Source organism: Lissotriton vulgaris, chromosome 2_2 (assembly GCF_964263255.1).
Source record: "Lissotriton vulgaris chromosome 2_2, aLisVul1.2, whole genome shotgun sequence".
Taxonomy (NCBI): Eukaryota; Metazoa; Chordata; class Amphibia; order Caudata; family Salamandridae; genus Lissotriton; species Lissotriton vulgaris.
In genome coordinates this window covers 77753861-77781515 of record NC_141688.1, presented here as the reverse complement: position 1 = coordinate 77781515, position 27655 = coordinate 77753861, and the positions used below count along the sequence as shown (strand labels likewise).

At 43.9% G+C, this 27655-nt stretch overlaps 1 protein-coding gene across 1 annotated transcript in view; it reads right to left on the bottom strand.

Annotated features, from left to right (window-relative positions):
- Positions 1-2395: 2395 nt before the first annotated feature.
- LOC147729031 (uncharacterized) overlaps positions 2396-27655 on the bottom strand; it is a 113384-nt gene continuing 88124 nt past the window's right edge. The window contains 6 exon segments of the mRNA XM_086959781.1: positions 2396-4097; positions 8374-8472; positions 14459-14592; positions 17571-17734; positions 19552-19613; positions 24005-24188. Of these exon segments, the coding sequence (XP_086815907.1) occupies positions 4065-4097; positions 8374-8472; positions 14459-14592; positions 17571-17734; positions 19552-19613; positions 24005-24188 (676 nt within the window). The 3' untranslated portion in view covers positions 2396-4064.

Below are 27655 nucleotides of genomic sequence, written 5' to 3'. Positions count from 1 at the left end.
TCACCCGTGTACTGATAAAGAGGTTCCCTTTTGCTGGGAGACACTTGCCAATGAAGCCTTTCAGAAACTTTAAAAGATCTTGACGGAAGCCCCTTTACTTCAAATCCAGATCCATCTCAACCTTTTTTTGTGGAGGCTGATGCGTCACAAATTGCTGGTGGTGGTGTCCTGTAGCAGCGACACCCTGAAACAGGATGTTTTTACCCTGTTGCTTATTTTTCTTTTATGTTCAGAAAGATTTTATTAATTTTTAAGGTGTTTTGCTTATTTTTCTAAAAAAAAATTACCAACCGAGCAGAATTATAACGTGGCAGACAGGGAGCTGCTTGCCATAAAGCTAGCCTTACAAGAAGGACGTCATCTCTTGGGAGCAAGAAGTACCATAACCATCCATATTGATCACTGTAACCTTCAATTGTTCCAAAACATTGAAGACTTCCCGCCACAACACATTCGCTAGTTGCTCTTCAACTAATTCAATTTCGTTATTACATATAGACCGAGCAATGCACAACAAAAAGCAGGCACTTTCATATCATACCAACTGAGAGAATTATAGCAGTCTTTTTCTTCCAAGAATTTTATGAGAAACTTGCTCAGGAAAAATATATCACTCCTTATCCCCCTGGAGTACTTGAATGATAGGGCTTCTTGTATCATGGTGTTCCCAACCTAGAATTGTAGGAAACAGTGTTACACTGGAGATATGACTGTTCTAGCAGAGCACTTCGGGGAAAAGAAGACAGTTATGTCAACACTGAGTTTGATGGCCTACGATAATACAGGATGGTAAGACATACATGCAAGACTGTCCTACTTGTATTTGAGCAATAACACCACACAAACCTCTAACAGGTCTTTTCCCAGTCCTGTCTACACCATGGTATGCCATAAGTATGGATTTCATCACAAACCTACCCTCCTCCAATAGGCACAAAGTCATTTGGGTTGTGGTAGATTACCCGACACTAATAGCACATTTTATAACCTTGAGAAACCTTCCCACAGCTAATGCGCTAGTTAATTATTTCATACAACACATAGTGCATCTTCATTGGGTACCTTCTTCCATCGTGTCTTACTGTGGGCCCCAATTTATCTTGAGTTTCTGGCGGTGTTCAGGTCCTTCTCTGAGGATAGATGTCAGTTTATCTTCTGCGCATCATCCACAGACAGATGGTCAAAAGGAGCGCATGAATCAATCCTTAGAACAAATCCTATGGTATCTGGTCTCCACATAGTCCTCCGAGTCGGATAAGGTCTATCCATTGGTTGACTTTGTCAATAATAACAGTAAGCATACTGCTACTGAGGTTTCCCTGTTTTATTGTTTGACTGGTCATCATCCTAGAATTTACCCTTTGCTTGACCCTACCAAAGCAGGAAAAGTCCCGTCAGTGCAGGAAGAACACACTAAATTGTATAACATCCAACAATGTGTACAACAGCATATAGCATCTGAGCTTCCCTCAATACTACCCTCTATTCCAATAGGTTACGACACTGGTGGGTGGGGTCTAAATTGTACTAGGCTGGTTTATCTAGTACAGGAGTATAGTGATGTTCGTATTTACTGTATGTCGCATGCACAGTAAAATGATTGGGTATGGTGATTACCTGCACACTCACTGTGTAAACATATTCACTTTGTTTATGAAGGACACTTTGCTTCACTGGTACACTGTGTGCGCCCAGGAGTGCCTTCGGAATTAGTGCACTAGGTCAACCATCAGCCAGGGAGTGCTGCTACTAGGAACTGCTGCAGCGCAATTTGTTAGAGGTTTATGGCAAAGTCATCTTTTAGTAGAATAGTGAAACAAGCTTGCACACTAGCAGTTTCATATTACCAACAGCACTCCCATACCCATAAGAGTAGCAGTGACGAACAACCAGTAACAGTTTCACACCTCTCACAGACTAATATCTAAAGACTACCGACAGCACTCTAACACTCTGCAGTATAAGTATCACATAACTGGCCGTTCACACACACCTCCTAAAGACTAACAATCACATTCAATAGTGCCCATTATCATAGATGAGCAGTTACATGCTACTGACAGCACTTTCACATCCATTAGACTAGCAGCCACACGCTAATAGAAGAACTCTTACATCCCTTATAAACTAGCCGCAATCTTAATGGGTCTGGCGCATAACTGAAAGGGTTTCTTCATTCATTGGTGCGTCTGAGCTTGGTATTGTGTATGCGTGTGCTTGTAAGAATGAGTCACTAGGTGGATGGATTGGTGCATGTGCACAAGGGTGAGTGATGAATTGACTGCAAGGATGGAAGTATTAAGAAAAGTTCATTTATTCATCAGCTCTATTAGTTTTCCAGTGCTTTTTGGACTCAAACCACCCTGTTAGTGAATAAAAACATAAGAAATTAAACTCTTTTCTTGTTCCCATTTATTTAGAAAAAATATTTTTAATACATTATTGGAGATAAAACAATGGACTTTGAGGCAATTGTAGAAGTGCTCGTAAACACACTGAATATAAGGAAAATAAGACAGTTGAAATTGCAGCTTTGGCTCCGCCTTTCCTTAATATAAAAAATAACTTACATTATTATACTGGAATAAATAAGTAACCCTGGCATATTCTGTACAATCACCCGGTTAAGATCTCACCTGGTTTCAAGAGTAAACTGCACTTACTCTAGGCCCTGCTCTTCCAGACTTTAAATCTGGGAGCGGGCATCTCCTGTGCCTGCTATACTGCCTTTCGAATAAAAAGTCCTACGAAAGAGGTGGGGTGTTAGTGCTCTGATTCACTGGAGATACCTTTGCCAGCCCAGAAAGCTGGGCCTCACTTCCTGTGTCATTGGCCCAAGCCAAAGCGGCAATATAGAGGTTTTTGGCATTGCACACTCAACAGGAAGTGCGTCACATTTCTCAGATGCCCAACCCCTTGCTACGTAGCTTATGCGTACTCCCATAAGCTTGGACTCCAAAAGCGAATATTGGTTTGATGTTACGTGCTGAAATTGTCGCACTCGCCCCATCAATCCAAATCACTAGCTTTCTGTTGCCATCCACAGCTAAGTTCCTATGTACGCTTAGAAAGAAACTCTGTCCAGAATTTCTGAAATAGACGCTCAGCGAATAAATACATTTAAAAATTAAAATACAATTTTGTGTGTTTCTGCAGGCAGACAATAGGAGGTAATTTCAGCTCCTTCCGTCATTTATCGCAATATTAGAAGCACCAGCAACCACGTGAGCCACAGAAAAAATCCACAGACCCAGCAATTTAACCCGTTGGACGCTCATGACGAGCTCAGCTCATCATGAGCCACGGTGCTCGTGTGCTCATGACGAGCTGAGCTCGTCATAACGGTCCAAACGCTCGCACGCGGGGCTAATTCCCCTGCTGTGCTGAACGTTCTGAAGGAACGGGTGTGGCCGTGATGAGCTCAGCTCGTCATGAGCACATGGCCACCGTAGCTCATTACGAGCTGAGCTTGTCATGAGCACCGGGGCGCTGTGCGCACCCCCCCAGCACAGCGGGGGAATTAGCCCAGTGGTCAACGGGTTAACAAATCAGTTAAAACATGTAAACAAACAACCAAATCTCCTTAGGATATCGGCAAATCATGTATAGGTATGTATTGTGTAAGAGTGCGTAGAATGGCGTTGATCGTCCAGTATGCTTCTAGCTTGTGTGGTGACCCCATCCAACCAGAATACATTTAACCTATGTTGTGGCTTCTCTTGTCCAAGGCCCCAGTGGTGGCAGTGCGTTTTCACCTCTTCCCAGGAGGTGATCCTGTTGCATTGCAGGAAATGAGGTCAAGGCAGTGGCTCTCACAGAGAGGTCACTGGGACTCCTTCTACAGTAAGACTTGCTGTGAGGAGAGTGTTTCATGGTAGCTGGTCCCTATCTTGACCACAGCCTGCTTCAGAATGCAGCAGGTAACAGGGTACATGAGACAAAGGTAGCTAACATGCGCATCATTCCAAATTTATATTGGTAACCGTGTTCTCATTTGTTGATCTGTAGGATATGCTGTCGCTCTTGCTATCTGGCATCTTGTATTCCTGCTCTGTCAGTCTGCGTTAGTGAGAAAGTTCATACGACCCCTGGTGACTCTGCAGAAGAAAAAAAAATCAAAGATTAACCCTCTCATCAAATGCTGTTTGCTGACCCCTCAGACGCCCACAATATTTTATGTTCTAAGGCATCTAACCTATTAAATGCAGACAAGCTGTTTCCACTCCATGTCTCCGATGCAGTGATTACTTAGTTGAAAGCAAGCATTGGCATAGCCAATAGGTCTCACTAGGTCTCGCTTTTAGGACCATAAGTATTTAGTTATGCAGCAGTTTTATGCATGCAGTTATTGAAAAATCCACTGTCGATCCCGCCAGATCACAATATTTAGGTGTCACCAATGCACATGGTTTTAGTCAGTATGGACCTCAAAGACCCCTTCTAGGTCATTGCTGCTGCCTATCCTTACATGAGATGTTAAAACCCTGTGGTCCTCTATTGCTCAACATTGAGCACTACAGTCTCACCTTCCAGGATAGCTCAGGAGCAATCTCAAATATGGTTTCAAATTATTATGGCTATTTCTATTGGTGCAAAGTTTGCCACAACAGCATTACAGAATACTTTACACGAGGACAAAAGTTTACATTATGTTGAGGAATATGGTTGGTCAAGCAATATAAAATTAAATGGATAACCATTTTACATGATAGTAGGATACCTATTACATTTTCTTGGGGAGAGGTGCATACTGACAGATTCAGTGTATACAGAGATTTACATTTACAGGACTTTACGATGCAGTGTGAGAGGTTAAAGAAAAAAGAGGTGCTGGACCCTAGTGGTATGCTGAACTATAACTTCCAAACGTTCTTATGTCACAGAAGTGTAGAATAACCGACTCACCATAGGCTATTTAGCAGCGGATGAATTTTGTTGCTTAACACTATGCAAACGTTGTTATAATTTCAAACTACTCCGACCATCTGGATATTTTTAGACATTCAAACAAATATCCTAACTTTATTTGGTTGAGATAAAAACAGAAGTAGACTTTGCATTCTCAAAAGGTGTATTTAAGGCTGCATGCTTGTTGCAGGTGACAATCTTGTGTTACATCATATTAACACAAAACAAAATTTCAGAAATGCCTCGCTTGAGCATGTGTGAATGGGTCGAGATTTATGCATAACAGAGGATATTAAATGCAATGTAGTTAGAATGCCTCTGAAATGCCCAGTTTACCTCATGCCAACTTCTTTGAGAAAGAAAAACTAGCGCTTAAATAAATGGTGTGTATTGTGTTTGCGTGCAACCAGGGTCCCATGTTTCTTTTTCATATACATGAACAGATATGATGTGAAAACGGAGAGGGCAGAAGACGAGCTCATTTGGCACACCCGTGGATGGTGGCATGCTAGATTAGATGAGGGTAAGTGTCAGGACAAAGGCGTTCGCACTCGGTCTACATGTGTTAACCGCGTTGCTGTATTTGGAGTTTTAAACAAGACTACGTATTTTGTAATAAAGTAAATTGGCTCCTTTTTTAATTTGGAAATACTTTTATGAGGTTTGCACTTTCTTGAATTAAGGGGTGGAAGTAAGAGCCTCATATCATACGAGTAAAGGGTTATCCGTTTGTGCATCTTCTTACAGCACACGTATTTGAACGCAGTAAGCTACTGTACATCTTTTACAGTTTTAGTCCAATTTAAGTATCTTTTGGGTTTGATTTCTATTCAACCAATATACTATTAAAGCTACCTAAAATATACAAAACAGGTGTGCATACCTTAATAACATGTAATACATTAAATTCCATTAAATTCCCACGTAAGGAACCAACCAGTTATATTACTTTTCGTAGAATTATTTAATTGTTGTATTGGATATTTGGTAGAAAAGAATGTTTCACCTCGGGTTGAAAAGGTGAAAACAGTTCCATACCCATTTGGCATCCCCCTCTCAAAAGTAACCCACACTGCAGATAAAGTACAATCCACATAAAAAAAATGCGATGATCTGGCTAACAGTTCCATAAAGTAATTAAACACAGTTTTGTATGCGACGACAGCTCCTAATATGAGTTTACACTAGTGTTGAATGTGATATGAGAGTGCTAGACTATGGAGCAAATACAATTTTTTCTAGTCCTGCGACACACTTGAGAGGAGATGGTCGAAGCAAGGCAGGTCCATGCGTCTATTAGAGCACCAACAATCTGGATGCTGAGTACCACTGGGGCTCTATTACGACAGGGAGATCTGTGACACGCCAATCGACGTGGTGACAGCAGGCTGGGGACATCATAGGACTTTAAAAAACAGTCTTGTTGTTTGGTCCTCAACACTGCCCACACTCGTGCTATAATACAATCGTGGGTGTCTGAAGTTAAAAACTGAAACAAGGTGCAAAGATAGACACGTGGCCTTCGTAGCTAGGATCTGTTCTTTAGTGCTGACTACGACTGCAAATTGCTCAGGCTGTGCACGAGGGATCACGTGCAGCGATGGGCAGAGTGGAGTTTGGCACTAGTTAAGGATGTAACCGGTTGGCACCAAGATCACAGTTAGAGCTGTAGTGTAAACGGGAGCACAGTAGTCTTAAAATAGGTTCTGCGAAAAAAACGCAGCTTTATATAACCCATTTTTGTTATGATTAATTGTGAAAATTCCTAAAGCCATCCTGGCGCGAGCTTCAAAGATAAAGAAGCAATGGTCGCGTGGCCGTGAAAGTGACACCGCCACGCGAAAGTGAAAAGAAAATGAAGCCGACGAGAAGGAAGTGGGAGGTAGGTGAGTGGATACACGCGTGCGCTGTAAGGATTAATGAGCTATTACAGAAAGCCAGATGGCAGCTGTGCACGTCGCATGCTCTTGTGCACTTAACAGCAAGCTGGTGGCCGGCAAATGCCTGTGGGTAGCACTTTTAAAACCCAGCTGCTAAATGTCTCCCCAGAGCAACAGTGCATGCGCTGGCTCAGGCGTGAACTAAAAAAGGGTTTTCTTGGGAGCCAGCCACCTGCTCTGCTGAATGCTGGGGGTACCTCCTGACTAAATCTGCCTAGTCTTGATTTCTCCTCAAGCCCCTTTCTTCATCCCTCACACTTTCTTTCAGTTTTCCTACTTCTGAATAGTAATTTTCACCCATGCTTTCTTCTTTGTCACTGTTTTCTGGTCTTTCGCTTTCTTCATCTTTTCCAGTTTCTGCCTTTGTTACTCTTGCTCTGGATCAAAGTCAGATGGTGGAAAATAAATCTCGGTCTCCAAAAAGGAGTGCCAGTACTCACCACCGGCACAAATTAAGCACGGCTTGCAGCCTGTCTCTTCATGGAGAGTCTAGTAGTAATGACCGAGATGACTGATGGTGCATTCCCAGTGTCTGAATGATTGAGCTTCTGTGTATATAACGGAGGAGGTACTGAGATTCCAGGCAGCCATGGAATAACTGCACAACCATGAGTTTTAAGCTCCCCCAAAACACTTTTAATGACCATGAAGTTCTACTTGTCTAAAGGGCTGGGCTGCTGAGCAGGCCCACTTTGCGTAGCCTACATGTTGTGATTGGTCATGGCACCTTTACCTTCTAGCAGAATGTGTGTAATTTTCCCCAGATACTGCTCAGTTTACATTCATAACATACACAAATCCATACTTCAATTCCAGATCCACTTTCAAGATAATATTAATTTAGCTCCATCATCTCAAATCCATATCCCTTCCCTGAAGAGGGCTCTGATAACTTCATTAAAATGGATCTTTCCAAGACCAATTTATTCAAATTTTTGTGTGCGCCCGTGTAATCTGTGGATGCATGTCGCATAAGTTTTTGGAATTTCACATCATTCATGCAAACGAAATCATGCAAATTTTAAACAGGGTTAAGTTAATATTACTGATCTATATCCTTGCTATCCTGTACAAAGGAATCCAGGAGGCTCATTTCCATATTGTATTGACTTCCTGGAGTACAATGAAATTATACTCTCGGTGCACGGCCAGATCCACCATATCATCAGTAGAAAAGACATTCTACAACCTTTATTCCACAGCAACCACTTTACTACTACTCACTCTCTCTCCTTCCGTCTCACAGCACAAGAAGCGTGGTGGGCCATTCCACAATAGCATTTCTTACAACATTTCTCCTAACCTCCAAAATTAAGACAATGAATAGTCAGAGGCACATTCCCTTTCACTTGGCTCTCCGGAGTCATCTACAGATTATTAAGGTTGTCTGCTCCACCAACCCCAATGCCCTCTTGCCAATGGTCTGTTCCTATTTAAGTGTACCTTTATCTCTCAAAATCCATGGCAGCATTGGCTCTGAAACCTGGTATGTCAACAGTGGTCGATGGGTGATAGTTTTACTTACCCGCCAGTTTGTGATCTTTACTCCAGATTCAAGGTGATCATAGGGAGGTTTCAGGGCGCAGGCTTTGGCCAGTTTACTACAGACATCCGTTTTCATGGCCTGTAAAAGAGAAACATCAAAGGATTCACATTCATCTCATGAACCTTCCTTCCTTCCAGATACTGGGGACAGTCACCCCAGCCTGGGCGCCCTTTATCAATGTAAATGTTGTAAGTGGTACTACTGTCCCAACTCGGCTAGAAATGCAGACTTATGCCGCTTCTAAGTGTTTAGGTGTAGACTATTAGTAAAGCCCCCACATTAGGACAGGATGCGAAGAGAAGCACTGGCCTGGGCCATCACTTCAAGGGAATCTGCATTCTATATAAATTCCTAAAGAGAGTTAGTGGGAGATTAAATCCTCAAGTATATCCTCCAGGAAATATAACACAAAAAAGTACTTGAGGGTACTCTCGTCAAATCTCACCTATTGTTTTTTTTTTTTTTACTTATTCTTTTTTAATCGTTTTATTCAAATAACAGGCTCCATAAAAACAGTTGTATACTGTAAAGCATATGATAGAATGTGGACATACAGAAGGCAAAGTCATTCATAACACCATTTCGGACATTTCGATCCGCATGCAAAGACAAAGATACATACATCTTATTAGCACGATTCATAGACAGACTGGGTATCCATTAAATCCCCCCTTTTTTACTTATTGTAATAGCAGGGCATCAAAAGATTTTAGAGAAGTTGACCCACCCTCAACTTATCGAGGCATGCTTTATCATTTGATGACCTCTCACACCCGGGTGAGGATACTACTACCCAGGCGGACTCAACCAAGTGAAGTTAGTCTATCCCTGGGAATTCTTATTATTCTGAATTCAGGACAAATGTTTGTGATCCTATTTTTTCAGGGGACAGTTTTAGATATTAAATATATCTAGTGGTGTAATCAAGACAATCCTTTATTCAGCTAGTACCACTGATATATTAAAAAGGATACTTAAAACAAGTAGGGGTCTTATAGTGATTTGCAATGGATCACTAGACCTAGAAGTCCTAATTACCAACATGTTTTGACCATTCTAAGAGCCTTTACAGGTCTGAGGACTTCGTCAGAGTAATGTGATATGCAACAGTCTATTGTTGTAAACATATAAAACGGTACGTTTTTATTATCCTACTGGTCCCTCTTCTGAATCTGTACAACCCCAGTCATACTAGACTACGGGCTCCATGGCAAGGTGTGGGGGACACCGCCTCCATTGTCACACATTGGTCAGGAGGTTGGCGTTGTTTTAACACTTGCAGGGGTCCCCACTGCTACCATAATGCATTGTTTGACAGGACTCCAAAGAAACCCCTTTATTGGGTCAGAACAGCAAGGAACGTCAAACTGGGACAGAAGTACTGCCCTGGCCAGGATTTCAAGGAAAGCTCACAATGGACCAGAGGTGCATGTAAAGCTCTGCCAGAACGCTTAGGAAAGCCCAGAAAGGAGGTCTAGCTAGCCTGGAAGGAGAGCCCCACATGGGCCTAGACTATGATAAAAGTCTACACTTGGCCAGGACTTACTGAACTGGTTCTGGACCACTTGCACTGAGCCAGGACTACAAGAAAAGTCTGTTCGGAGGAAGGACTGCACAAAAAGCCTTGGCCGGAAGAAATGGAAAGCCCAACATTGTGACAGAGCTACAAGACAAACAATAATATGGGGGTACAAAAACCTTGGACTGGGACAGAAACGCTAGGAAAGTCATAAGCTAAGGAAAGTTCACCCGAGATAGGATTACAAGGAAAGCCCTGCATAAGTCACGAGCTAGCAGGAAAACCATGCATTGGGCCCGAACTAACTCATTGCCCATGCAGGTAAGAGCGTGGGGCCAGGTGAGGGGGGATTTCTACAGATGAGACAAGGGTAATTAATTTTTAATTTAATTTTCCCTCATGGTCAACAACCCCCAACCCAGCCCCGGTGCTCTTTCTTGAACAGGCCCAAACCAAGAGGAAAGCAAGACGCTGGGATAAATAGCCCCACACTGGGCCCAGAGCTACACGGAAAAACCAGAACTGGACAGGAATACTAGGAAAGCCCTGCACTGTTCAAGAACTCCGAGAAGAGGAAAGCTGTTTACAGGGACACTAGGAAAGTGTACCCTCAGCCAGAACTGGAGGGACGGGAATACGAGGGAAGCCCTACACTTGGCCAGATTTGCAAAGAAGCACACACTGAACTACAGCTGCAAAGAAAACCCTAAACTAGGAAATAAAAATGCCCTGCACTAAACCAGAGCTGGAGAGACATTAACACTAGGTAACCCCTGTTCTGGGCTGGAAATATCCACAATGGGTCAGTACTAAAAGGTAAGTCTCCGAATGGGCCAGTGCTACAAAGAAAGTCCTGCACTGGAACAAGAATTCCAGTAAAGCTCTGCATAGGATAGGAATTATACGGAAATGACTACACTGGGCCAGGCTGACAAGTAAAGCCCTGTATTGGGACAGGAATGCTAAGAAAACCATGCACTGGGACAGAACTACACAAAAAGACAGTGAGCTAGAAGTTAGGAGTTTCGTGCACTGGGACGGAAATACATGGAAACCCAGTGCCGGTCTTTACCTGGAGGGGCAGAAATAATAGGAAAAGCCCTGCACTGAACCAGAACTACAAAGAAAGCCCCATACTGATCTGGGAGTAAAGCGAAACACCTGCATTTGAAAAGGAATGAAAGAAAAGCACAGCACAGACCAAAAACGTCAAGAACATGTCCCAAAGAGCTAGTGCTACAAGGAAAGCCCTGTACTAGGGTAGGAATTCTATAAAAGCCCTGCACGGAGATAGCAATCCCAGGTATGCCCTGCACTGGGATAGGAATCCCAGGAAAGCCCTGCACTAGGGAAGGAATCTCAGGAATGCCCTGCACTAGCCAGAACTACAAGTAAAGCCCCACAGCAACCCGAGACTAAAGAAAGGACGAAAGAGAAGCACTTCCCTGGACAAGATGTGCAAGAGAAGGCCACACAGGCCTAAAGCTACAGGAAAAACTCTACACTGGGATAGGAATCCTATGAGAGCTCTGCACTAGAATAAGAGTACGAAGCAAGCCCTGCACTGCGATAGAAATCTTAGAAAAGCTCTGCACTGGGGTAGGAATCCAAGGAAAGCCCTGCACTGGGATAGGAGTACTAGGAAAGCCCTACTCTATGGTAGGAATACTACAAAAGCCCTGCACTGGGATAGGAATCCTAGGAAAGTTTACCAATGGGGTAGGAATATTAGGAAAGCCCTGCACTGGGGTAGGAGTACACTAGGGTAGGAATTCTAGGAAAGCCCTGCACTAGGATAGGAATCCTGGGAAAGCCCTGCACTGGGATAGGAGTACACTAGGGTAGGAATACTAGGAAAGCCTTGCACTGGGGTAGGAGTACACTGGGGTAGGAGTACACTAGGGTAGTAATACTACAAAAGCCCTGCACTAGGATAGGAATCCTAGGAAAGCCCTGCACTGGGGTAGGAGTACACTAGGGTAGGAATCCAAGGAAAGTTTACCAATGGGGTAGGAATCCTAGGAAAGCCCTGCACTGGGGTAGGAGTACACTATGGTAGGAATACTAGGAAAGCCCTGCACTAGGATAGGAATCCTAGGAAAGCCCTGCACTGGGGTAGGAGTACACTATGGTAGGAATACTAGGAAAGCCCTGCACTAGGATAGGAATCCTAGGAAAGCCCTGCACTGGGGTAGGAGTACATTATGGTAGGAATACTAGGAAAGCCTTGCACTGGGGTAGGAGTACACTAGGGTAGGAATACTACAAAAGCCCTGCACTAGGATAGGAATCCTAGGAAAGCCCTGCACTGGGATAGGAGTACACTAGGGTAGGAATCCTAGGAAAGTTTACCAATGGGGTAGGAATCCTAGGAAAGCCCTGCACTGGGGTAGGAGTACACAATGGTAGGAATACTAGGAAAGCCCTGCACTAGGATAGGAATCCTAGGAAAGCCCTGCACTGGGGTAGGAGTACACTATGGTAGGAATACTAGGAAAGCCCTGCACTAGGATAGGAATCCTAGGAAAGCCCTGCACTGGGGTAGGAGTACACTATGGTAGGAATACTAGGAAAGCCTTGCACTGGGGTAGGAGTACACTATGGTAGGAATACTAGGAAAGCCCTGCACTAGGATAGGAATCCTAGGAAAGCCCTGCACTGGGGTAGGAGTACACTATGGTAGGAATACTAGGAAAGCCTTGCACTGGGGTAGGAGTACACTAGGGTAGGAATACTACAAAAGCCCTGCAGTAGGATAGGAATCCTAGGAAAGCCCTGCACTGGGGTAGGAGTACACTATGGTAGGAATCCTAGGAAAGCCTTGCACTAGGGTAGGTATACTACAAAAGCCCTGCAGTAGGATAGGAATCCTAGGAAAGCCCTGCACTGGGGTAGGAGTACACTAGGGTAGGAATACTACTAAAGCCCTGCACTAGGATAGGAATCCTAGGAAAGCCCTGCACTGGGATAGGAGTACACTAGGGTAGGAATCCTAGGAAAGCCCTTCACTGGGATAGGAATCCTAGGAAAGCCCTGCACTGGGATAGGAATCCTAGGAAAGCCCTGCACTGGGATAGGAATCCTAGGAAAGCCCTGCACTGGGATAGGAATCCTAGGAAAGCCCTGCACTGGGATAGGAATCCTAGGAAAGCCCTGTACTGGGATAGGAATCCTAGGAAAGCCCTGCACTGGGATAGGAATCCTAGGAAAGCCATGAACTGGGGTAGGGATACTAAGAAAGCTCTGTATTACCCAGAACTACAAGGAAAGCTATGTCCTATAGTACATGATTTCAAGGAAACCCCTTAACTGGCCTAGGCTTCAAGGCAAGCCCGAGACCGGGCAAGTACTAGAGGAAAGGCCTTCACTTGGGCACGAACACAATGAAAGCCGGGCACTAGATCATGACTTCAAGGACGAACCTGCACATGCCTCGATCTGGAAGGAAAAGCCTGTAACAGAACAACAAGCAAAGGCCTGCAATAGGACAATTACCAGGAAAGCAATCACTAGCACAGGAATACAAGGACGGCTCTGCACTATAAACGCCAACACACTACTAGGAAAGTTGGGGACAAGGACGTGACTAACAAAAATCGTACACAGCAACAAAACTAACTTCAGGCAAGCACCGGGTCAGAAATACTAGCAATCAATACCCTAGGACAGGAGTACGAAGAAATTAATATCCTAGGGCACGACAACAATTAAAATAGAACAAGACTATTAGGAAGGCCCTGCGTCAGCGGTATATGAGGTAGGAAAGGACTACAAGGAAATTCAAATGCACACCAGGATTACAAGGACAGGAAGGAAATGGGACAGGAATACTAGGGAATGTATGTGAAAGGACATGAAGGCAAGCACAGGGACACAAAGTGACAGGATTATGTGGGAAGTCCTGAACTGGCTAAGGACTATAATGAATGTTGTGCGCTAAGGAGAGTACACACAATGGGACGGGCAGACACACGCCACAAATCCATGCAAGTGGGAACAACTATACATTAAGCCCTGATACCACTGGATGACATTTTTAGTTGTTGCTGGTATAATTTTTTCAGTTCTTTCTGAAACATTTTTTATATGATTTCTATATTCTGCAGGGGTGCTCATAGGAGGTATGATCATATGGGGGATTAACAGGGATGCGCAAATAATGAATGAGAAATACAAACTGCATCTTGTCTGCTTGATTAATTTTATACTTTCGACTATTATTTATTTTTCTGTTTAATTCTCGGAAAGACTTCGCTGTTTACAAATATCAACTCATTCGTCTGTACAGCTTATATTTGTCTTGGCCTGGGGATGCAAGTCATTCCAATAAACCTGATTTATTCAATTTTTAAATTGTGAATGTTTGGGAGGTGGGGTGGGGTGGTGGAAGCTCCGCCAAATTAATCGAATGCTCTCCCTGGCCCTTGACGTTCGGAGGCTCCTCAAATATTTAGCTCTAAGTGAATGCTCTGGAAAATGTTTGGAACTGACATGGGGTCTACCGCGCATGAGCACAAGACTTCCAGAAGTGGCTCGGTTACTTACCAATAGGACGAGAAGTGGGATTGAGAGGATGGCGAGGCTACACATGACTATGATGGCCACGGCAAATCCAGGGAAATAGCTTTCAGTTTCCGGGGTTGTTTTGGTGAGGGTAGTAGGGGTCGCAGGAAGAGGACCTGAAATAGATATTAAAATGGGTATCGTTAGAAGGAACATACAGAGGACAGAGCAACTCATTTGTCTCCTTGCTGCATCTGTTTCACTATCCATCAACATTTAACCTAGAAAGTACGTTCGACCTCTGCGCTGCAGGACCCCCAGCCTCTTGTCCATCGACAGCACCCTCCTTAATGAGCACTGCACCTCCAGCACTGCTATTCAATAAACTGGCAAGGACCCACTCCTGTTGGAGGAGCAGCAGGGCCCAGTCATTGCTTATGAACTCATACAGAGTATTAATATTGACACATAGGTTAATCACAAAATTGGGTACGGATTCCACAGGTTTCAGTGTTGTGCATATTACCAGCTAGCTACATGTACAACATAAAGACTATGGAACTCTAATCTTGTACAAAGAAGTAACAAAAAGGCAATACATACTCAAGGGCTTCAGGCAAGGAGTGTGGCTCAATGGTTAGAGCGGCAGACCCTGATGCAGAGGTCTAGCCCGGGACCAGGGTTCAATTCCCCGCCTCGGCGGGTCTTGGGCTCAAAATTCCACGGACCTGATCATTCTCGCGTCGATGCCTATTCCAATCATGGAGTCCCACTCTGCCACTCTGGGCAATAGCTTGTTTAATCTCCACAATGGCCCCCACAACGCTAAGGATGCCTGGCCTCCACCTTGGGGGTGCCCAGGAGTGGACGCCTCACAGGGAAAGCCAGGATGGGTTCCACAGCGGTATTCGTACAAGCGCCTTGAGACTCTTGCGGGCGAGCAGTGCGCTATACAAGTATCAATTTACATTTACTAAAGTAGGATCGCTATATGTGGTCGCAATTTGCACACCAAAGTTTTGTGAATTCCATGGTATTTTGCTGACTGACCATGCACTAATAGGTCAGTTTAGAAAATACTGAATCATAGTGGGTCACAATTTAACCAACCTCATGAATAATAATGAGGGAGGTCGCAAATTGTGACCCAATACGATTCGTTGCTATCACAAGGATGGTGCCAGGTCTGCGATTGCTTGTGAATAAAGCAATCATTTTTTATTTAATGCAGCCTGTTTTCCTTAAAGGAAAATGAGATGAGTTTTTTTTTTAGAAATGAAAAGTTTCACAAACTTTTTTTTAGGAGTAAAAAGGGCTTCATGGTACACAGCCTACTCATAAAATTGTTTGTAAACAAGCACGAAAGGGAAGAGGTGCCATGGGGACTCCCTCCCTTGTCTAAATCAGTTACCACAACCTTTCTGCATTGGCAACATATCAATGTTTTGCGGCTGGATTTCAGTTGCAAAATATTAACAATAGATCCCGCTGCAAATCAGTTATTATTATTATTATTATTTATTTTTATAAAGCGCGTAGTCACCCGCAGGTATCCCAGCGCTAAGAACCCTAATACTACAGACCTGTGGAACCAGGAGCAGAGAGCAGAAAGAGAGGAGGGGTGAGGATTCAGAGAGAAGGGGGGGCATAGAAAAAACTAGGGGAAGAGATGCGTCTTTAGCTGCCAAGTCCCTTCCAAATAGTGATCCTTTATGTACTCGCAAACCCAAATTTCAATTGATAACAGGTTACAGAATATCTATTTCAGTTTTGTACATGCCAAAGAGCTTTTTTGGGGTCAGAAAGGCTCCAGTTTAGCAAATCAGAGCACTTGAGATGGGGAAATAGCTTAGTGCATCTGTTTTTCAGCATACGCACAGTATTTTGTGGTTACCTTCAGTACTAGCAAAAATAACATCAACGTTTGCTTTCTAGACACAATGGATTCATCTGTGATTGATTGCCGATAATACCCATTCATATTCGTGACTGTAGCATGTTAGTGCATGTGGCACAATTTGGCACTTTTGCAGTGATCAGGACTTCCAGATTCAGTTAATCTTAGTAGAATGACCTTCAGACAAAATACATAAAAATGCTTAAAATGGCATGCAAGAATGAAAACATGCCACACGCACAAAGACAGAGCCTGAATAGCAATTACAGAAAAAATATTAGATAAACACTGATTTCAATGATGTATATTAATTATTGTTCCTCCAAAGGTACCGAGGACAATTTTCCTAGTATTCTTGCAGATTGACTTATTCCATTTTTTTCATAAATCCCATGATGCTTACATCAATTTCGCACAAATGAACTGTGCCCAAGAAATTGCTCAAAATTAAAAAATGTTAACAAGATCTCTGTAATAACATGTATGCTAATCACAATCATATAATATAATAAAGCATTGATGGACCATGGAGAATTCCATGGATATACATCTGATCAAGTTCATCCATCATAGGGCAACCAGACACCCAGATTTGTCCGGACTGTACCCAATAAACAAGGATTGTCTCTACGCATTACACTCAATGCTTAGTTTGTAAAAAATATATCTGCCAGGGCTCCTTGTCGAGAGCCCAGACCGTATCAACATAACAAATAACCATCATGCTACCAGCTATTATGTTGTGGCTATGATCGTTGTAATCCTCCAGCATCCACGGTAGGTGCCAGCATTTAGTCATGTGTCTATGTCAGTGACCATCCTGGTGTTTTGTTCTAACAATCTTGTCACCTAATCCGTTATGATTAAAAATGTTACCAGGTGCAGGAGGGCATCAGGTAAAATGAGATGCCTTTCTGTGCTCATTTTCTAACCACTGAAAGCTACGCTGAAAAGAGCTTGGAATCAGGGAACCCCGTACAGTAATTGTGGGTTATTTGTGCTTTTCTTCAATCCTGGCCTGAGAACTTGATAGACGGTACCCGAGGTGGAGATTGACCAGGTGGAGGTACTGAATCTGTATCACACATGACATGGCAAATGACATCACTGATAACATAATAAACTCCATCAAACTTCCAAATACTAAATGTAATTTGTGACTTGCTTTATAAAAGCATCTCTTGCGAATGTTGAATTTTCTAGATTCTAGCTGTGTACCAATTTTAACATCTAAGTGAAAGAATAGCTGGCACTTACTGTCGGACTGGATGCTCGCAGGGTCCAATGTGAAGAGGGTCCCTAGGGCACCGCTTGCGGTCAGGTTATTTTTCAGCGCACTGATGATCTGTTCGTCACTCGGGAGTGCCTGTGATGAGGGGCTGCGAAAACCAACGGATGCCTCGACGTCCACAGAGCCGCTCCTGGGAACAAACATGGTACACGTGCAACACTTAACTTCACTAGAGATGTGTACTGCGCAGTCTACAACAAAAACACTACCCCGGCAACGAGTGGAATGAAACGAGCGCGCGTTTTTGAGCCACAACAAGATATTGAAACATAGCACAAGAGAGCAGTGAAGGCAGTGGAGACTCCTCCGCTGTCGCTCCACTGCTTGTGGGGCAGTGGGAAAATTAAATGATAATAACAGAAGTTATTTCTGTTACTATCATGTTTTGTTTGCGGCCAGGTTGAGCGGGGTTGAGACTCCTGTGACGTTGTCCAGTGGTTGCTGCACTCCAAATTGCGCAGGACTGTTTGGCCCACCCTTTCGGGCCGGCCAAGCAGTCTGCACACTTTGCATGTTCCCCACAAGGCTGCATTTCACAGCCTGGTTGGGAACATTTCCACCCTCCCATTCCGAGTGTGAGCGCCAAACCACGGAGCTCAGACCAATCACAACGCAGAACGGCAGCGTTGTGATTGGCTTAGATAGGGAGACTGCGTGCTTCATGCTTCTGGCAGACAGAGGAAGATGGACGACGTAGTAGAGATGATTGAGGCGACGCAGTGGGGAGGTAAGTGTTTTTTTATTTTATAATTTCCGCCACCCAGAGGCGCAACTAAAGCCAAATTTCAGGGGGGGGGCTAAGAAAAAATTTCGGGTGAGGGGAGGGGCTGAACCTTTGATCAGGAGGCAGAGTGGAGCTGTAGGGCTTCCAACAAGGGGTGAAACAACAGCAAGGCCTAATTAACATTGAAATGGTCTTTTAAAGACCTGTTGAACGTTCGGGTGTGGCTCTGTGTGCCCGGGATCTGTCTCATCCCGGGCTGCCACACACGACGGGGGGGGGGGCTGAAGCCTGGTGAGTTCAATGGGTGTTGCGCGCCTGCCGCCACCCGCCCACCCCCTGTGATTCCCCCACCTCTTCAACTGTCCAGTTGAAGCCCGGTGAGTTCAATGGGTGTTGCGCGCCTGCCGCCACCCGCCCACCCCCTGTGATACCCCCACCTCTTCAACTCCCGTTCCATGCTAGCCGCTACTGAATGAAGGAAAAATTGTGCCAAACACAAAGTGGAGGGCTAGGTGCGGACAGTGCGCCTTGAGGATTCAGAGGCGCCTTCCGATACCATATACACCTTAACTAAGAATGCACTTTTCAAATAAAGACAAAATGGGACAGGAAAAGGGAATTATTAAAACAGGAAATGAATAAGATGTTCATTGAAACAATAGTGGTAATAATGATAACATCAACATTTTATTATATACCGATTGCTACTCCAGAGTGTAGTCTAATCGTGCAGTAAAGGACGGCTTTTACTACCACACCTGAAACCTGTGGTCTAGTTTTGTCTGACTTCTGTGCTGACTAACTTGAAACTCTGTCTTGTGCTTCAATCTTTTCTACTTTGCTTCCCCTGTAGTCTGTCTGCGTCACTGTTGAAAATCACAAGTCATTAAATAAGATGCTTTTGAGTGCAGTTGTGCCAGTCCAGTAACTTGTGGTTGTCTGCACTACACATCTCTTAACTCTCTAGCTACTGCTGTCTAGCTCTCAACTCCCCATTGTGTACATACAGCTTCATGCATGACACCAAACATGCATGACGTTTAATGTGTTTGGGCTGAAGCTCACGGTGCTGGCATCAGCCCAACAATCACGGTGCTCTGTTTTTTGTTTCTCCTCAGACTCCAACTTCTAAAACCTTCAGTAGAATCGATGCACACGGAGTAAAATGTTTTGAGGTTATTTGCAATTCTATAGAACAGTGTCTGACATTAGGAGGTACTTACGTGAAACCGGTCACTGTCACACCTGTGCAGTTGACAAACATTCGTTGGTATAATGGCGTTAGCTGTGGGCGAGAAAATAATCGTCAAACTTCACTTTCCAAAACTAGTTTCATTTGATTTTGACTGCGTGTGAATTTCTCTGGTTCTAGTGCACACCCACGCATGTGCTGTGCACATAATCACATAAGGTAGAAGGCAGAACATTAAAATACCCTTCCCCCATCTTTGAACAAAAACTGTTATGCCACCAAGCAAGCAAAGCAAGTCAATGCTACCCTCCCCAGAAGAGCTTTCTTGTCTTTCATCCAAGCATCTATCCAATCATCCTTTCATCCTTCAATCCACCTGTTGATATCCACCATTTCACCTTTACATTGTCACCAATTCATCCATTCATTCTTCCATCCATCATTCAGTATTTGACCATTTCCATCCATATATCATCCGTCAATCGCCCTGCCCATCCATGCAAACCTATCCATCCTTGCCCTTGTCCATCATACATCTATCCACCAGTTCACTCATCCATCCATCCATCCATCCATCATTTCACTCATCTATCCAGCCACATGTTCACTCATTCATTCATTCATTCATCCATTCACTCATTCATTCATTCATTCAACCACCCTTTCACTTATCCATCCATTCACCCTTTCACCCAGTCATCCGCCCTTTCACGCATCCACCCACTCTTCTCAATAATTCATCCATTCACTTATCGATCCGTCCATTTACCCTTTCACTGATCTATCTTTCCTTTCACTCTCTCATCCATTCAACCTTTCTTATTTCATCCAACTATCCACTGTCACTCATTCCTCCACTCACCCTTTCACTTCTACATCCACTTTTCCATCCATCCACCCTCCCTTTTATACATCCATCCATTCTTTCACTTATCCATCCTTATTTCCATTCTTCCACTCATTCATCTATCCATCTGTCCATCTGTCATCAATCCTTTCCCCTCACCCGTCCATCCACCCTGTCAATCACACCCATCCATCCTTTCACTGACTCACCCACCTTCTCTTTGACGTTATTTATAACCTTTTTATCTGCCGAGTTGGAGACATAAGATCCCATCAACAACTCCACCCCACTGTAGCTGCTAGAGTGGGGGCATGGGGGTTTACTCCACTCCTGTAATCATTTACATTGTACACAAAAAAGTTATTGAAGATATTTATACTGTCTGATGCGATTGAAACTATGCTTATATGCTAGAGCCTGTAGAAAGTTTCGTGAGTATACACCATCTGACTTCCTCCAGAGGGAAATGTGCAGTTTGCATGTTGACTACACTACTGCGGGCCCCAAGAATCAATGTGTGGTGGTCCAGCATTCACTCTCAATGGGCTAAACACACAGTTTGAGGGTCACAAGAAAAAACTGAGACCTGTTTAGAGCTGCGAGCCAGAGCCCTCCGAATGACACACTTTCGACAGCTTGGAACTCAACAGCTTTAGTACGTTTGTATATTATAAGATTCATGAGAGTTGAATATTACAAGACACTGGCCAATCTTCAAAGATTCCAATTGGTTAAATGTGGCTGAAATATCAGTCAGCACTGGTGTAACTTTGAGAAAATATATTCTTGTATGTACGTACTTTCTTAATAAAAAAAAAGTAAAACTATTGTTTTAAAAGACCAATACATTTGGAAGGATTAAGGAGAAACTGGGTCATCTGGCAAGAACACACCGAAATCAATTCTCTTGAAAGGAAAGAAAAGGTTGATAGGTGTGATCAATGTAACTGTTTTGACAACTCTTTCCTACGAAACAAGTGAGGAAGCAGCAGGCGCAGCTATGAAACAAGAGAAACAGCAGGAAGGGCTCCGATGAAACAAGCGAGACAGCAGCAAGGGCTCAGATGAAACAAGCGAGACAGCAGCAAGGGCTCCGATGAAACAAGCGAGACAGCAGGAAGGGCTCCGATGAAACAAGCGAGACAGCAGCAAGGGCTCCGATGAAACAAGCGAGACAGCAGCAAGGGCTCCGATGAAACCAGCGATACAGCAGGACGGGCTCCTATGAAACAAGCGAGACAGCAGCAAGGGCTCCGATGAAACAAGCGAGACAGCAGCAAGGGCTCCGATGAAACAAGCGAGACAGCAGCAAGGGCTCCTATGAAACAAGCGAGACAGCAGCAAGGGCTCCTATGAAACAAGCGAGACAGCAGCAAGGGCTCCTATGAAACAAGCGAGACAGCAGCAAGGGCTCCTATGAAACAAGCGAGACAGCAGCAAGGGCTCCTATGAAACAAGCGAGACAGCAGCAAGGGCTCCTATGAAACAAGCGAGACAGCAGCAAGGGTTCCTGTGAAACAAGTGAAACAGCAGGAAGGGCTCCTATGAAACAAGCGAGACAGCAGCAAGGGCTCCTATGAAACAAGCGAGACAGCAGCAAGGGCTCCTATGAAACAAGCGAGACAGCAGGACGGGCCCCTATGAAACAAGCAAGACAGCAGGAAGGGCTCATATGAAACCAGCGAGGCAGCAGCAAGGGTTGCTATGAAACAAGTGAGGCGGTGCTTATTTTGTAAAAACAAATGTATCAGGGCTCTCATCAGGAGGCCACTGCACCTTGCACCACACTTTACCCTTGCTATGCTGCCAACGATATTAGCAACACAGCTACCAACCATCTCACTCCCACAAGTGTGACAATTCAGACTAATTTGGGTCACCACAGCGATAAGAATGGCCTGGACTGCAGGTAATAGTCATTGTTAATGTAAATCGTATTAATAATTAACTGTTGTGGAAATCTTCCAGACAGTGCCACCTTTTGTCAGACTGTCACACGCACCGGTGTTGATAATTAAGTGTGGGTGTTGATAATTAAGTGTGGGTGCCGAGCGCCGTTAACCACTGGCACAAATCCAGCACTGACTAGGTAGCAGCAAGGGCTCCTATGAAACAAGCAATGGAGCAGCAAGGGCTGCTATGAAACAAGTGCTGCGGCAGCAAAGGCTGCCAGAAACAAGCGAAGCAGCAGCAAGGGCTCCTATGAAACAAGCAAGGGAGAAGCAAGGGCTGCTACGAAACATGCCAAGCAGCAGCAAGGGCTGCTAGAAACTAGCAGAGCAGCAGCAAGGGCTACAATGAAAGAAGCAAGGCAGCAGCAGGAGTTGCTATGAAACAAGCGAGACAGCAGCAAGGGCTCCTATGAAACAAGCGAGACAGCAGCAAGGGCTCCTATGAAACAAGCGAGACAGCAGCAAAGGGAAATGACCCAGCTGTGTGCTTGCCGCATGTAAATCAAAGAGAACAGAGTATGTATACCTTTGCAGAGCTTATGTTCAAATAGCTGATCGATGTCTGTGTCAGTGCTGTTTTGAGGCTGGAAGTGACAGTTTTAGGAGCTTAGATGTATTCTCATACACATCAGATCCCGCCCATTTCACCTCCATGAAACAATAGATCCATCCACAGTTTCCCACAGAGGTGACTGCCACCAATCAATTAACCTGAGCTACTCTCCATAAAGAGAATCCCTGTACTGCCTGGGAAGTGCCGCCCAGTAGTGCGCAACCAACATTTACCTCAAAGAATAGGTCCTGTTTCAACATCAACGTCTGCAATAGGAGGAGAAAAGTCTTATACATTCTCTACATCCTAATAGGAGGAGAAAAGTCTTATACATTCTCTACATCCTAACATATCAGTGAGATAGTGCAGTTGCTATTCATTAGTTGATGCTGAGTAGAGATGAGAAATATAGTTATCTTGTGGACTCGAGGACCACAGTGCTGCCCAGGGAAGTCACCTCATGCAGAATGACAACCATTGCGTTCCTGGTAGCATAGACCAGTGCAAGACAGAAAACCAGCCTAGAGACACTATCAAGCTGTGTTGCATTGGTGTAGTCAGAATGCGCAAACTAAAGGCCATTGTGCTTTTTTGGTGGCGGGTGTTCAACAGAACAGCCCCAACAACAATAATAGAATGAATTCATAAACGTGGTCAGCCAAAAAAGGGCGCTAAGAGTTTAAGTGTATGAGCACAGAGCAGACATTTAAGATGTGTGGCTATAAGATACAAAGCAGAACCCGATTCTTTCAGAGTGTGGAGTGTGTAGTTTGTCTTTTTTGCAGACATTTCCACACCTAGCCCTTGGCGAGAGAGACAGGCCCAGCAAAAGCCACATCGGAAATCCTCAGACTCAGGTTTCAAACTAGAAAAGGAGATGCAGGTCTCTGCCCACATAGCAACAAGAGTGGAACATAAAAGGTCGTAAATTCAATAACTTCTCGGCCACCAATGAACAGTATGAGCCACTTTGTACATTCATTCGGCTTTCTGAACAGTTTGTACCAGATGTATAACATAAACCCCGGGTCATTGTACAGCAGCCTTAGATTTCGTTTATGCAAGAACTTCTACCACCTCCACCTGTACTACTAATTTGAAATAATTCAATCCACTAATTATCGATACTTACCAAACTTTCAAGATTTGTCTTTAGGGTTATGAATGCAGGCGAGGTGGAATTCGTCAAATCGGCAGTGAATGTTTGACTTTTAATTTTAAATTTCAAACGCTTAGAGCCAGTAACCGGAGTAGAAGTGGTGCCGGATGAAGAGGGGTTCCCAGTAGATGGTGAGCTGGCTGTCGGCGTCGGTGAGGTGGTAGTAGAAGTGGTGCCGGATGAAGAGGGGTTCCCAGTAGATGGTGAGCTGGCTGTCGGCGTCGGTGAGGTGGTATCTGTGGTAGAGAGGGAACGAGATCAAACAAACCAAATACACCCGTATTGCAACTCATTAGGAGCCAATACCGAGAAATTAATCTAATTATCCAACTGTGTGCAACTAGCTTCGACCAATGCGGAGTGGGCAACGAATACAGTTCAATTGCCTCGAATAAACCGATTAAATGTCCTAAGCACAGCGTGCACGCCTTCTATAGTGCCTCATGGGGCATTGACAGTGCCATTGGCAGGAACACTTATCTGCATTTTCATAGGGACCTGGATATAAAATGGAAGACCCAAAAGGTAGAGGACCTTATCTCCAAACAACCAGACACGATTTACACTACAGCGCGTGGCCTTACAAATAGACTAGCTATAGAAATAAGATCCCCAGGAAAAGTCTTGCATCCCTGAATGCTTTAGCCTGCTTCCCAGATATGATTGAGAATTTGGAAATGTGAACTTAAAAAAGATATACATCGATTTCATGAAAAACTCCTATTCTAGATTCTTTCCTCAAATTAAAACAGTTCCATGTTCATAGTTTTAGTTTCTCCATTTAAAAATTCAATTTACATGGAGAGGAATAACTAAAGCATTATGTATATGATGCCTGGTGTTATTATGAAATACCTAGAAATGTACCTGGTAAATCAGGCTACTGGGCTCATAGTTAATGGTCTGAGGGTTCACCAGTGGGGAATAACTGGAGGGAAATCAATTTTACTATATCCACTTCTCCTGGATATTTTTTTACTCCTTCATTGCGGCGTTTTCACCTGGAGTTTCTGTCTGTTTGAGCAGCTGGAGGGAACTATGCAGGCTCCTGGGTTTATCACATTACTTGTAGCCCTGATGTACATGTTAACGCTGAGTACCGTAAGTAATGCCCGATAACTCAGCTTACCTAACCTATACATGGTCACAACGGAATAGGGAAAGGGTCATGTATCATACCTGGTCTGTATTATATCTTATGTCTCTTTAAGAGCTCTTTATTGGTTGGGTTTCTATGGTTTAGCACTTATGCTGTCGGGGTCCTGAATACTTGATTTTCCCTCTCAAGTAAATTGTGACAGATAAGGGCCCTCAGTTTGTGTCAGGGACCATGCCTAAATTCCTAAGTAGTCACGGCGTAATCTATCATTGGATTGCCTCATACCTTCCCAGCGAAAACGGTCAAGTCTGAAGGTGCAATAGTGTGATAAATGAGTGTTTGCAATTATCTGGGAAAGGTTTGAAGTGGAAAGATGAACTGAAAACGATGTTTTGGAGTTACAGAACCACTTTTTGCACTGCTGTATTGAAGAATCCCAGTCACTGGTGCATGTCTACCATAGAGGAGGAGTTGTGGAATGTGTCATTGTGATCTGACACAAGTGTTGTAGAAGTGACTGATGAGCAGGATGCTTTCAAAAATACAATATGAATAGGGGGGTTATACCCAGTAGAAGTCACGGGGACCTGGGTGGACAATTAGTGATAAGAAGGGGTCCCAGTAACATAGGAACACAATTTACACGGTACAATATAAATCAAGCAAAAATGCAACTTGAACCACAATGTTTTATTCACAATGTGGAGGCATATTCGATATACATAATTCAAAACAATCAGTGGTTATTGTACAGTGCCCCAAAGTGGTAGAAAAGAGGGGAGGGTGTGATTGTGTAAGGAGGTAGTGAAGAAGGAGGGGAAAATTTTAGATACTGGTGTAATCAGTAAATATGACAATTATTTACATATGTTACATAGAACTGTACATAGAAATAGGACCGTTAGGTTCATGTAGCTAATTTAAGCAAAAATCATACTCCACAAGGTTCATAAATGAAAGCAGTTTGGAGTGGAGTTGATATAGACACACTGGTGGTAGTCGACGTTTCGACCCTTAAAAATGCAGACAATGATATTCTTGCTGTAGGGTCTTCATCAGGACATGGGGAGGGACACGGAACCTATTTAATGATAAAATATGGTTTTAGAGTCGGGTAAATTATCCCTATGTTAAGTAAGAACAAAAAGCACAACAGCAAATGGGGAATGGCATGAATCCCGCCCGAATATTACAATGGGAGCTCCCTTTGCACCGGACGTAGCTATCCTATACATGGCAGCTTTCGAACAAGACACTGTGTTAAATCAGGTGAATCCATTCCGGGACCGTCTTGGCCTCTGGAGAAGATACATCGACGATATCCTGTTGATATGGAATGGTACTTTGGAGGAACTAACAATGTTTTTTGATTGGTTGAATTCACAGTCTCAATTTTTAAAGTTCACCATTCAATCCGACAACCATCAAATAGATTTCCTTGACCTTACCATCTATGAAAACAATGGATACCTACTAACAAAACTGTACCGTAAACCAGCGGAAAGGAACTCACTGTTACACTATAACAGTCATCACCCGAGGGCCCTAAGAGACAACTTGCCCTTCGGGCAATTCCTACGTATACGCCGAAATTGCTCAAACAAAGATGACTATTTCAGAGAATCGGAAGAACTTAAACAGAGACTCGTAAGCAGAGGTTATCCCAAGCAGTTAATCAAACGAGCAAGGAAAAGGGCTTGGTTCTACCCCCGAGAGGACTTGTTGACCCCCAAAGTCGACTCAGATCAACCGGAACAGAGAATAGTATGTGTAACTACTTTCAATACTAAAAGCAACCAAATAAAACGCATAATTAATCACCATTGGGAACTTATATCTGATGATATAAAGCAAAAAAACCTCCCTCTACATGCTTTCAAAAAAGCGAGAAGCATCAAAGATCATGTGGTCCATTCCTTTCTCAAAACACCGATGGATCCTACGGTCACTACATTGTGGAACCTACCCCCGATAGTCGGCCACTTCAGATGTGGCAGCTGCAAAGCATGTGACAGCACCATCCAAACCAAAGAATTCACTTACCGTCATCATAACATCCAAATGAAGACGCATACCAACTGCAATTCAGTCAATATCATCTACGCCATCCTGTGTCCCTGTCCTTTGATATACATTGGCCAGACACAGCAGAAAGCGAAAGTAAGAATACTGCAACATATGAGCAGAATTCGGTGCCAAGTGCCAGGGGCCCCATTGGTTGATCATTTCACCACAGTTGGACATTCACCTGAGAGCCTCACATGGGTTATTATTGAAAAGGCCATGCTGGGACCTAGAGGAGGTAATATCGCCAACATCCTCAACACCCGGGAGCTAAAATGGATATACACATTAGACTCAATTGAATCTGGGCTCAATGAACTCGATAGCTCCTTCTCCCAATTAGCCACCCTATCTTAATTAACCCTGATCAGATTGTGATTTGACCTTACCCTCATGTGAGAGGTACGTCATTTCTCGTAAATTGGGATATTGTACTATTGCATAATTATTTCAGATCTCCT